The following is a 13,126-nucleotide window of genomic DNA, read 5'->3' on the forward strand; positions in this document are numbered from 1 at the left end:
AAAATAGAAAAGAAAAGACAGGGATGCGGTTCCATCAAGTATGACCTGGGCTGTGGATTAGGGGGTGAGTGAGTGAGAACCAGAAGAGTTTCTAGAAGAGCAGGCTCCAACTGATGACGACTATGGTACTTATAGGTATCTACCTGGTAGGTAAAGTAGAGAGTGTAAAAGTATGATCTGGGTTGAGTACTCTGCAAGGAGTTCATTCATCATAGAGTTGACTCCAGTTTGGTAACTACGGAATACTATATCTAGGCAACCAAACAGTGTAGTCGAGGCATTCTTTTGCTTCGTATCAATGATGACCTAGTTTCTGCATTTCTCTAACCCGTACGGAGTACTATACGCCTGGGGTTGTTTGAATTAAAGAATCACAATTCCATGCCTCGGTCAACAGACGTTCTCGAATCGCCTTGTAGTGTTTTGATGATGGTAGGGATCGTGCTGTTCTATACTACACAACCACACACACACAGTTTATGGTATTCAATGTATTGGGTGTACTCGAGGACATTTATCTCGTTCTTGTTTCGGTTTCCAACTCGCAAACAACTCTCGGGTAAAACGGTATGCAATCGTTCATCGTTTCGTTTACACTCCCTCTCAGATATATGTACCTTTTTTCTCTCTCTCTTATTTGATGATCCAAGATGATCAACAACAACCGATCTGGTCGTACGGAGTCAGATGCGTTCAAATTCATCCCATCAGGACCGTGGATTGGAAATGGTGGCCTTGAGTAGACCACATGGTAAATATGTTTTGCTGCTGGGGCTGGGGCTGGGGCTGGGACTGGTGATGTTGTTGTTGTTGTTTGGGCTGTAAAAATGAAGCATCGTTCGACGGCCTATGCACGTCGTGGTTCCGAGGAGTGACAATACTCTGCACACCACAAAAGAAGGACTCGAGAGTCCTCTGGTTCCGTTGAGGAGATCGTGGCAACCCAGGGTTGTCCGTTCCGTCCGTCATGTCGACATCATCTTCTTCTTCCACTTGAATGTCGCCTTGTCCGTCTAGATTCACCACCTCGGATATTGGGAGGGCGTCGTCGAGATGAAGACGTTGTGCGTCGTATAGTTTCCTCAGCGTGTTTTCGTGAACAATCTCCTCCTCTGGTCGATTGTCCCGGTACCGCTTTCGCGTCCGGCTACTGAGGTATGGTACTGCTTCGATTTTCCAGAAATTGTATGGGGCAGCGTTATCGTCGCCGCGTAACGAATCGCGCACAGGAGAGATTGTGTTTGTCGATGCAGGGGAGGAGTAGGTCAACGAAGGCGCGACAGGACTGCTGAGTTGTTGTTGTTGTTGTTGTTCTTGGACTTGGTAGAGAGAATCTTCGAGGACTGATGCTTTACGTTTGAGGCCCATGGTTGTTTCGTCGGAATTTGCTTTCCTTCAGTCGGAAAAGAAAAGTGAACGGCCTATGTGTGTACTGTACGGAGTTCAGAGGAGGACGGAAGTACAAGTTCAAAGAGCGAGAATGACGCGTGCTAGAGGCACTCTACGCGTCGCAAGTTGAGAAGGCTGGGAAGTTCAGCTTGGCTGAGAAAAGCACCGACTCCGAGCGTCGAGGGTGACTTGCTAGAGGATGCTGGTCACAAGTATGATCCAAGGGATATGCCTGTACTCTATAATCCGAATGTTGCTTCAAATAAATACTCAGAGAGTATCCGTAAACATCAATCTGCCCGAGGTGAGTTTGTTTGAGGTAATAGGCAAGGATACGGATCAGTGACGGCGAGGCTGATCCCCGCGGCACTTCGATTCCCCTCACATGCTCGCCAGGTGCCTATCCAACCCCTACGGAGTTACCAAAACACAGTCATCTTCCCTTCAGCGAAGGGATGTACAGACCAGACTCCCAAAGCTAGTCCACACCGTTACCGAGCCGACCTCATCCTGTTACGTACCTACTACTTTTGGGGTCGTTTCTGTCGCCGACAATGTCCGTCAGAGAAGCCTCCCACGCCGGTTCATGGTACTCTGATAACGGACGACAACTGGCTGCGCAGTTAGATTCATGGCTGTCGAAAGTGCCGGAGAAAGAGGTTCTGCCCGGAGTGGACAAACTACCGTTACCAGGTGCCAGAGTGGTCATCTCACCTCATGCCGGGTACGCCTATTCAGGTCCTGCCGCGGCATGGGCGTACAAGTGTCTTGACTTATCCCAAGCGAAACGAATCTTCATCCTACATCCCTCCCATCACCATCATCTGAGTACAGCTGCCCTCCCTGTCGTCGAAGCCTACGAAACTCCTCTCTCCGACGAACCTCTCCCCCTAGACCTCGAAACCCTCAAAGAACTATCCTCCCTCACCACAACCACTGCCAATGGCCGAACGGTCAAGTTCACCACCATGTCCCAACCGGTGGACGAAGCTGAACACAGTGCGGAAATGCAACTGCCATACATCCACCGCCTACTGCAAAAGCTCTATCCGAACCAGCCCGCGTCCTCGTATCCTCCTCTCGTCCCCATCATGGTCGGCGGTACCAATTCCGCAACCGAGGCGGCACTGGGCAAGATGTTGGCTCCCTACATCGCCGACGAGAGAAACGCTTTTGTGATCTCCTCGGACTTTTGTCATTGGGGAAGTAGATTCGGCTACACATACTACCTACCTGATGCCCCCAGTCCTGCCTTGTCGCCATTGATGTTGCCGAACGGGGTCCGTGGTGAATACACGACTGCGAAAGAATCGGTGAATGAAGATGTCCACAAGGTGCCCACGTTAGGGCAAGGCCAGCAACTGAGAAGTAGTAGCAAGGTACCACCGCATCACGGTGGTCCTCGGATATACGAAAGCATCGCTCACGCAGACAGAGCGTGTATGTGTGCCATTGCGACAGGAAAACATGGAGAGTTCCTGAGGGCTTTGGGTGAGACCGGAAATACTGTCTGTGGTAGGCACCCCATCGGCGTTTTCATGGCCGGCGTTGAGGAGATTGAACGATTAGAAAAGGAAAAAGACAAAACAGGAGATGATTCTGACAACGCCACTCGACGGAGCTTTCGGTTCATGAGGTATGAGAGAAGTAGTGATGCTGAAACGGTGCGGGATAGCAGTGTCAGTTATGTCAGTGCCTTTGCAGTTCTTTGATGAGCAAAGCAATTTTCGGAGTACGAGTTATAGAGCCGCAGCTTAAAAGAGCCAGTCTTTTTCGTAAAATGAATTCTTGTGTCCGTATAACCACTATCGATCTTTCGCAGTCGTATCCATAGCAGCGATACGACAGACAATAGACTTACAGTGAGGGTCTGGGGTACTGCCGTACCAACAATACCCAAGTAGGATGATTGACGTCACTGAAACCCTCTTTTCGGAGAATAACTCTGACCGTACGGATACAGTTACGAGCAAGTGACTCCTCCTCCCCTTCTTTTGTTTGCCCCGCTTCCATCTCCCATCTCGATAATAATAATTACAAAGTACTCCGTACTTGTAACTCTTACGGAGCGAATCGAGACTAACAAAGTCAGTTTCCATCTCCTCATTTACCGTATTTGAAACCCTGAATGATCAGCGGGACAATCTTCTCTCAAACCTATTACGAAGCACCTCTGAAGTAACACCCTTCGCCTAGTATTAGTAGGTAGGTATATGCCGACCTCTATTGCCGAGAAATAAAAAATGGTGCTACGTACAGTATACTCCCCATACCTACGGAGTACTGGTGACACAATTACACATGTACCTGCCCTAGTTATCCATGGTTTGGTGTCGATCTTGAATATCGTTTTGTACCGAGTACAAGGGTTTTGGTAATTCTCGATGTAAATCGTGAAGGAGTAACTCGTAGTAGTCTCCGTAACCCATCATTCCGGTGGTTCTTCTCCTGCTTACGGAACAAGTATCCGTATACTCCTTTACTTACAGGTGCCTAGTTGACGGTACGCTTCGACGACGCGTAAGTCGTGACTGAAGATCTCAGTGGTCTCGCTCACCTCGAAACCCCTCCTCATCATTATTATTCAGGAAAAACAATTCTTTTTCGATCGCATCGATGGAATGCGAGAGGCCAAGCGATTTACTTTTGTAGTCGGAGCCTCGGCAAGTATAGGTCGTAAACTCATTTTGCATGATTCAAGGACGGGGACTTGGGGATCTAAAATGTCGCCGACAGGTCTTGGGTATGACGACAAACACTGGTGCAAGTCGCGCGCGAGTTCAAACGCATCATGAAGGTAAAAACTGCCATGCCATGCCATGACAATGCCAATGTCGTTTAAAAAAAAAGAGTCATGGCGTGATCTCGATTGGAAAAACCCTTGGGCGGTACGAAACGAGAACAATATGATGTAAAGGGCTTGGTAAACTCCGCAGCGAGTAAGAGCGGGTTTTGGAGGGATTGCAACATCTCTATTCTCGTAGACACAACACCTTTCTCAACATACTACGAATTAGAAATGTACTATGGCGCACACGGGTATTCAAAGTAATAATCAAGGTAAAAAGAATGCTTCAGAAAACCAAAGATGGATGACAACTTTTCATCTCTTTTGGGTTTGATTATCTTTCCTTTGAATAAGAGAGAACTAGTTGAATGTTGATCAAAAGAGAGAAAACTCCATCAAAGTTTCCATACCACGTACTTGTCTTTGAACAGGGGGTATCCAAAATAAATGGTCATCGTAGCATGCGCAAAAACAAAAATGAAGGGGGTATTTGAGGTTTGCTATTAAGTATTTTCCACATCCCGCATGCTCTGTTTCTTTCTCTTCCTTCCCAGCATTATCTCCTGTAGATATCACACGTCTCTCGACAAATCGATACAAATGTCCCAACACTCCTGGACCGTCTTCACAGTGGATGAATCGCCGCGCGTGCACCGCATGCGTGCCGAGTCCCTTTTTCTCCTCGTCCTTTCTTTCGAGACCATATTGGGCAGTCGCGCAATTTATGCTTGGTGCTCAATATCTCTCTTCTCGGCGCGAGATGCCTTGCCCTTTTCAGACCAAGGGAAGTGGGCGACGGGAATGATGAAGAAACTGTTGGAGGTGTCGGCAATACCGGCCAGGGCATTGTACCACGCGGCAAAGGCTGCGAGGATACCAAAGGCGCCACCTGCGCGCGTGCAGCCCGGGCTTGGTTCTCCGTTGACAGGGCGTAGGTAGGCGATGCCCAACATGAGGAAGGCCAGGTCGAGGACGAAGAATAGGAAGAAGAAGGCGACCGTCGACTTGAGGGTGCAGAGGAGTAGGATGAAGGTGAAGATGAACCAGCCCTGTGTGGAAAATCAGCCGGAGAAATAAACACCCGACACTAGAAAAGCCGACGTACCATCAAGTAGAGACCCAACGAGTTGAGGACAGCTTTACCACCGCCCTCTGACTCAATGGTGGACACGACTTGGAACCCACCAGGGGTCAAGGTGATGGCGAAAGAGATCCAGAAACCACCGTACGAAGACAGGGCCGTACCACCAAAAGTGTTGCCCACGGCGATTTCCCTGTTTAGATGAGTCAGAAATGGGATGTCTCTCCAACGTCCTGCGTAGAGATGCTGGATAACGTACCACATGCCGGCCAGGAGCTGAACCAAGCCACCATAACCAAAAGCGAGACCGATGACGATGGGATTGACACCGGCCAACCCTCGAGTGTTCAAGTTGATCAGACTGAGGACGAACGTGGTCAGGGCGAAAGCAGAGAGGCCGAGAGGAGCCGGGTTGGCGAATTTGCGACCTTCGACCGGCTTGTAGAGACCAGGTTGGAATTCACCACCAAAGGCAGGAAGCAGAGCGCCTTCGGCAGTACGCATGTGGGCCAGAGGGCCATAGCCAAAGCGAGCGGCATTCGTGGCAGCAGCCTTTTCCTCGTGGCTCATGCCTCGAGTGGCCTCGTCCAACTTTTGCTGGTGGGTGGAAGGGTTGCCGTTGGCCGTGACATTGTTGGAAGAGGTGTCGAGGTTGGTTGGTTGTTCGGTGGTCGCCATGGTGAATGATTCGCAATGATTGAAGCGGTGGGCGAGGGGTCGCTGTTGGGTAAGTACGGAACACGAGTACAAGGAAATGCGGCGAATGGAGTCGGAAAAAGGTCGACGATGATGGTCTGGAGAAAGGAGGAAAAAACCCAGGCCCATGGGTTACGGGGGTAGCAATGTTTTTGTACCCTTTCAGAAGCACCCCTACATACCTGTTGGGAGGGTCTTTTTTCTGGGGAACTCACTTTTGGAACTTGACCGGGATCAGCGGGGATGGGAAGGGAGCATTCGCTTCGTCGGTGGACTATTCGTATTGTCACAAGTATGTTCCCTGGCGAACAACGGGGTGGACCAAGGGAAAGACATGATGTGTGTGGATGGGCAGATGACACGGGATTCATGGGTTGTGATGATGATGGAGATGGGAGAAATCTGGGTGCCATCAACAGACAAGCGCTATGACGGAAGCAAGGATCTTTTTAGGATGTCACGGCCGATTCTGGATGGAGATTTGCTGATGCGATATGGATCGTGCATCGTTGCATGATGAATGGATGAAGGCGGCTCTTTAGCCTAATACTGCACACGTCCTGTGTGTCGAGGAGAAGAGAATTGGGTGGGTTGGGTGGAGTCTGCATTAGCACCCAGTTGGGTCCAAGGGCCGTTGCAACTTCGCACCAAGAGAGTCACTAGTAGTGCTGACCAGGATGATGCACGGTCGAGCGGAGGAAGCTTTTTTTCCTGTAGCATGCGCCACGAAGAATGAACCTCACACCACGGTGGTTTGATGAAGATACGAGGACCAAAAAAAAACAGCTCAGCAGAGGGAGGGATGTTTTTGGCTTGCTCGGCGATACTGTGTAGGAAAGTTCACATGCGGAGTAGTGGCGAGGTGCCATGGTAGACATGGGAGGTAAAGCGCCAAAGAGAGACAGTATGTGCAGCGACAGCCTCAGGAGGCTACCAGTATGAGTCCGGAGTACATTGTATTTGAGATTGATGATGCCCTTGTCAGTCGAAGCGAGAGTAGAATGTAGGAATTTAGCCGGATGCATTACGAGTACATTACCTTATGATTGATGGTACTCCGTTCTACGAGTTATTAGGAGAAAGTACCTGGAAAAGAGGTACTTCGTCCACTCCGTTCTCCGTACTGAATACAGGTAAACGTCCGCTGACAAAGGATGATAAGTCTCATAAAACTACGGAGTATCCGTGCAGCTATCTACCTGCCGTACTCGTATTCCGTACTCTTGCCCAGGTAATGAAGATTAATTATTGATGAACGGACAGATGGAAACACCTTTTACAGGTACCGAGTCCGAGTACAGTACTCGTGATGGTTGATGATCTGAAATCTGTCGATGGACTATCCATACTGTACCGAGAACGAGACTGATGAAGACTGGGGTCTCCAGACAACTCTCCACCGCCAGAGATCTTCACCACCATCATCTGCATGTTGATCTTTTTGGGTTACAAGAGTCCCTTATTGTAGACATGTCAAGTACTCCGAGTTGTCGGGTACTTTTCTAATTCGAATAATGACGAATGCCTAGGTCTCTGATTTTCTTCCCCATATCTCACTCAAGGTGTGTTGTTCTTCTGACCAAGCATATGGGTGGCTTGAGAGACTTTTCCCCTACATCGCTTGGCTATCGTCAAGTCCTGGCATGACGCATCTAGAAACTCATTGGTGTCTTTTTTCCCTCAAACCTCGCTTACAAACTCTCCGTCCTCGCCTCCTCTTTCAATAATTCGAGCGTTTTCTGTTTTTGGTCGTTCGTCACCAAATGGCTTGGAATATTGGTGATCTAATAATGGTCTAATTGTTGATCAACAAATACGGATAAATGCCGGTATGTTATTCTTCAGAGAGCCTCGCTCATGTGTCAGATGTGTCACAGGTCATGAGATTCTTCAAGTGATACTCCACCCATTGACCCAACTACGAAGAGCTGTTACAATGTACTACTTACTGTACTGTACATACTCCAGGTATCTACCCTCCTATTATTGCCTGCTGTCTACCTTCTGTTCCTGACTCGGAATCCTGTCATCTCATTCGAAATCGTGTTCACAATTACCCAACCACTAACTGCTTGTTCTACATTCGGCGTCAAATGATATGTATTGAATGCAATTCCGGCCAAAGAAAGAAGGATTCTGTCACGTACGCTTTTTGACTTCGGCTTGTGCTCCTTTCACATCTACTTCTTCCCCGTCTTTTGTGACTATATTTTGTTGCGGGCAGTAGGGAATTACGAACATACATCTCAAGGTGTAACTAACCTGTCTCGCCCGAGACATCATAAGAACCACGTCCAAGCTCGCCCTTTTCAATGGTCTTGACTGAAGGCTTTTCAAATGGCCTTTTTCTCTGTCGATTGTAGTCAAACTGACCTAAAGAGCAACCTCATGATTCTTGTGCGCACGCAGACAAGGAGGAAACACCACCTCGATGGTGAACACAGGGCTTGACTAGGTGCCTGATGCTGTCAAGGGACGTAAGGCTCGCCTGCAAAGCCTTTGAGCATCTTTTGACCCTGTAGAGCGCCCCGCGTTCTCGGACTAATCAGGATGCTGGTGAGTCTCACCGGTCAAGCCTCCCAGCCGAAGCGACCATCGAAATATAGCTGGGCTCAACCTTGCTTTCAAAGTTGCCCGACTACGATATTATCATGTGCCTAATCAACGAGAGGTTTCCTGAGGATGTATTTACTCCTTCCGCATACAAATCTAGCATCATCGAGGAGTGACCCGGTGGAGTCTTAGCTACAAGAAGCTGAACAGCGGCCGACCTAGCCAGTGTCATTCACGCCCTCTTCACCCAGCCTGCATGTCGCTCGAGGATTCTCACGGTGGAACGCTTGACAGGGCGGGCGCCTTCGGCCTCAAATGATAGGCATCATGAAGCTGTCCAGGATCGGCGATCCGGCGGACTCTTTTTCAATTCTCTCTTTCGATCAGTCACTTTGCTATATAAACTGGGCGCAACAATGGTCACTCTATCTCCTTTTCCCAATAGTGCCTTCACAGACGTTAATGCGAGAGGACGATTTTGGATAACAATCCATTCCAAAATCGAACCCTCCTTCCGTTGTCTTGGAGAAACTAACCCTTGATGGTTGGCTTTTATCAGCAAGACCTCTGTCAATCCTTGCTTCCCCTTTGGCCACTATGATGAGATGGGAACATAAGCCCGATGGTGGGATGGTTTGCCCGACGTGTGTGGTTGCCTCACTTTCCGACTACAAAGTCCAGCATAAAGAGGTATATAAGAGCCGGCGAAGAAACAATCTCCCCCTCCCCCCTCAGCTTCTGATTCCCGACTTTGACTCGTGTTCCTGTCCAGCAAACCGATATTGACACTGCTCAAAAGGTTGATTCTTGCGACGAAGCTAGAACAGAAAATGACACGCGCGTCCTATTTTTGGAAGTGTGTAAGTTGACAAGGTTCATTTTCCCCCGAGTATTGTGATCTTTCAGATGTTTTGGAAAAGGGGACCTTGACTGCCATGGTTTTGTTTGGCGACTGATTTTGTAGTGCTATTGTGCCACGACAAACCGCAAATCCTATTCGACCTGCGCAGCCGGAGGATGCGGACACTCCAAGTGCGATACCTGCGAGGAATTCAAGAGCAAGGGGTAGGGGTCTTTCAGTCTGGAATTCCGCATGGCGGATTGCACCTCTGACCAGATGTTTCACTCGCACCGAGAGATATATTCCGTGTCGAATTTGGAGGTTGCCTCGGTGATACCATCGTCGATCAAAGGAGAGGACACTCTTTGACACAATGCGGGAGGAGGGACTAATGAGGACTCGAACGCGGACCTGAGGCACGGGTGAAGTCTCTACTCTTTTTCCCGGAAATGGTATCGTGCAAGACTCGAGGATGCCTAAAGCACTACTGCTGGTTCACACATTCTTTGGCTGATGCATCCATGGATCGACCTGATGTACCTTTTCTAGGTATAGGAGATTTTTCCTTCTTTTCTGTGGCCTTTAGTAGCTACACTTGGGTTTCATGCCGCTACTATACCTATGATAACAACTTGTAGTCACGGTAAGAGATCACTTGTGAACGAGCTATCCCTGTGATTATGAGTCCACGGACTACACAGGTAAGTCGGTAGCTCCACACACTATTCTACTGACCTTCTAGAAGTCTTACGTATAAACATTAGTATGGCTACCATTCGTACCTTATTCTTCCTTCCGCGTCCTCGATCGTTTGACCCTCTCGAGTTAGAACCAATCAATCACAAGCGCCATCAAAGATCTACCAAGCGATAGACTTTTCACTTGTACAGTAGAAGGCGGCATACTCCGACGTGACAACAACTTCAATCTTTGCATCACTCAAACACTTTCAAAAATTCCGAGGACCTTTCCCGTGACCGACAAAAGTCCTTTGATGTCTGATGGAGAGAGATGTCGAGCCTCGTCAAGCCAAGCCCGCAATCGTCCGGCTTTGCATTATTGACGACAACAACAATTGACATGCCACCTCCTTGCGTCAGAGAAGGGAAGGTGTATCTTGAACCGATATTGGTCAAGGAACGTTGTATGTCATTCCGCAAAATCCCATGATACGGAGTAAGTAAAAGAGATATGCGTACTCGTACGGAGTACAAGCCACCGTATTCTTCCATTGGCTTCCACATTAATTCCCCTTCCTTTGGGCCGTCAAATCAAGGTCACATCAGACCACCTTCTTTTCGGCCTTCAGCCACACAACACGGAATGATTCCTCCAAGGGGCAGACAAATTCGGCACATGCCTCTCGGCTGTTGAATTCGGGTCTTGTGTTCTTTATTGAAGGGATCTGGTCTGGATCCCGCGAATCTACGAAACTAAATGGTGAGATTCGAGGAGAGAGAATGTTGCCCCCTTGCATTAAACCACAAAAGGTACGGTCCTGTATCGTAGCAGGTTAAACATCCCATGGGGCTCTGGCCCGAGTCTGTGGCCCTGGCTAGAACAAACGGCTCCCGCCCTCGGGCTCCTCGTCAACCTGCACATCGGAACGCCGGGAGTGGCGATGAATAGACGAAAGTGGTGAGGGGATGTCAAGTTGGCAAGACTACAGTTACTCGCTTTGAGGTCTCGAATGACGACCGTTCAAAAACTAGCTTCCCCATTGAACCTCTCAGATGATGCACGTCTAGACTCCTCCTTTCAAAGAGACTTCGTTCGATGGTTGACCGACGATGCTTTCCGACAGCGTAGTCTGTCTCTCTCTTGCTGAATCAAACTAAACGGGAAAACATCGTGGTCGGACTTTGAGAGATATTGGACGGGATCGGTTAATACGCAGATGTCTGTCATAAAAATAGTCCTACATCTTCACTAAACAGTTCAGAAGAAGTAGGGTGGAGTAGACAAGGCCCTGCTAAAAGCCGAATTTCACTCTTCCACTTTGCGATTTGAGACTTTTGGAAGGTCCCCTGGATCCACGTCTTGATCATTGAGATGAAGGGTCAAGAAGCTTCCGAATGTGGTTTGTCACAAAAAAAAAGACAAGTTTTGTTATTTACCCCAAGGTGCCATTAGTTTTCTTGCGAGATGTGACAAACCTGTGTGGTGATTTCATTTTCCTCGGTCACGATGAACTCAGCACGTGTGATGAGTGTGTGTGTGTGTGTGTGTGTGAGAGAGGAATTCTTGCATGAATTAATGCTGAGAGGACCTGGCCTTTGATAGAAATGACCAGATCGGCTCAGCATAAAAGCCACGAAGCATCTGAGAACTGGTAGATGGGTCGTAACAACGAATCAAGTGTGGAAGGAAAAGTGCAGGTTGACAAAAGTTCAAAAAATGAAAGGTTGAACTTGCTGTGAGAGAAAAGTGCCAAGTTGAGACTTGTTCGTATCCGTATTAGCTCCTACTGGGAATTGCACCTTTCCTGATCCGTCAAAACCTCCATATATCGAATCTCCAACTTTTGTTTCCTTCTTTTTTCTTTCTTTACACTTCGTGAAAAAACAGATTATGAACGCATTAATCAACCGCCTGGTCCTCTCTCACGGCGCCGCGCCAAATGGTGTTGCTCGTGGTTCAATAGGCTGGTAGGTCATATTGGCGATCTAGACCGACTTTTCATAGAGGCACTTTTTAAGGCTTTTCTTTCGTGTGGATGTGTTTGTCCCTTTTCGGGTGGCCATATCCATGGTGGATGGAAAGTCACCTGCGTGCCATACATGTTCTTTTTTCTTTTTCTTTTTCCTTTTCTATTTCTATAAATCAATATGTCATGAACGTACGGATATGAAATGAGAATGAAACAACTACTCGAATTGCCATTCAATATTGTTTCGATGTGGGTGTCGTCGAGTTTTGCAGAAATGCTTCAGTCTTTCTTCGTCCACCACCACCATATCAGATGCCACCACATTTCACATCTCACAAATAAATTCTGTATATTTGATAAATGTTGAAACACCTACTCCGTATACGTATTCGTTCTAAACTTGCTTCGGTGCCAGAAACATCCCATGTTCAAAAATATTTCAATCTTGGCGTCCATACAAAGACAATAACGAGTTGCAAAAAGGTAAATTTTGTCCAACATCTTTTTTATATTCGTACCGAGTACACCCCCAAGTCATACACAACAATTAACTCGCTACAATTTCTCGACGTCGACATCGACTTGTTCCACGGAGGTCAACATCTCACACTGACTGATCCCTACAATAGAAAGAACAAAAGAGAAATTCGACACCATGAAACTCCTGACGACAAACTTCCTCACCTGCGCCGTCAAGGCTTGCAAGTCCTCCCCGGCCAGTTTCCCATTACACTTCAAGGACGCGACCCTCGAACGTACCGAGATCGACTACAACCCTCTGTTCGTGCGCAACATTTTGCCTCGAGTGAACTGGGAAGCCCTCACCGCGACGGCGACCGAATTGGGCCTACAGTCTCTCCTACCCGCCACGAATCCCGTCGAGACCGCCGACTCGCCGCAAACCACGACCGACGAAAAGGAGGACGCCGTGGACGACACGGTACTCAAAAACCTGCACAGTCTCCTCCTCGAGACGGGCGTGGTCGAAGGGAAACTGGTGTGCGCAAACTGCGGCTTCGAATACCCCATCAAAGAAGGCGTGGGCAATTTCTTGTTGCCGGCACATTTGGTGTGAAGGGGACTTGGAAAAGGACCAAAGGAAAAAAGATACGTTCACAGGAGACACTC

The 13,126-nt window shown here is 48.3% G+C and overlaps 4 protein-coding genes across 4 annotated transcripts; 2 read left to right on the plus strand and 2 right to left on the minus strand.

The window, feature by feature from the left end:
* Positions 1 to 474: 474 nt before the first annotated feature.
* On the minus strand, positions 475 to 1,645 carry PV06_06262 (uncharacterized protein). The gene has a single exon (XM_016407358.1). The coding sequence runs from the start codon at positions 1,366 to 1,368 to the stop codon at positions 700 to 702; it is 669 nt and encodes a 222-aa protein (XP_016262962.1). The 5' UTR covers positions 1,369 to 1,645; the 3' UTR covers positions 475 to 699.
* Positions 1,646 to 1,777: 132 nt separating this feature from the next.
* PV06_06263 (AmmeMemoRadiSam system protein B) lies at positions 1,778 to 3,180 on the plus strand. Its single transcript, XM_016407359.1, has one exon. The coding sequence runs from the start codon at positions 1,944 to 1,946 to the stop codon at positions 3,099 to 3,101; it is 1,158 nt and encodes a 385-aa protein (XP_016262963.1). The 5' UTR covers positions 1,778 to 1,943; the 3' UTR covers positions 3,102 to 3,180.
* Positions 3,181 to 4,344: 1,164 nt separating this feature from the next.
* On the minus strand, positions 4,345 to 6,345 carry PV06_06264 (uncharacterized protein). The gene is made up of 3 exons (XM_016407360.1): positions 5,518 to 6,345; positions 5,283 to 5,451; positions 4,345 to 5,226 (listed from the first exon to the last, which is right to left on the minus strand). Exons 1-3 carry the CDS (start codon positions 6,081 to 6,083, stop codon positions 4,900 to 4,902), a joined length of 1,062 nt encoding a protein of 353 aa, XP_016262964.1. The 5' UTR covers positions 6,084 to 6,345; the 3' UTR covers positions 4,345 to 4,899.
* Positions 6,346 to 12,520: 6,175 nt separating this feature from the next.
* On the plus strand, positions 12,521 to 13,073 carry PV06_06265 (uncharacterized protein; the record flags this gene model as incomplete). Its single annotated transcript, XM_016407361.1, has 1 exon — positions 12,521 to 13,073. The coding sequence occupies exon 1, from the start codon at positions 12,654 to 12,656 to the stop codon at positions 13,071 to 13,073; it is 420 nt and encodes a 139-aa protein (XP_016262965.1). The 5' UTR covers positions 12,521 to 12,653.
* Positions 13,074 to 13,126: the final 53 nt, after the last annotated feature.

Source organism: Exophiala oligosperma (genome assembly GCF_000835515.1).
Source record: "Exophiala oligosperma strain CBS 72588 unplaced genomic scaffold supercont1.5, whole genome shotgun sequence".
In the NCBI taxonomy this organism is placed as follows: Eukaryota; Fungi; Ascomycota; class Eurotiomycetes; order Chaetothyriales; family Herpotrichiellaceae; genus Exophiala; species Exophiala oligosperma.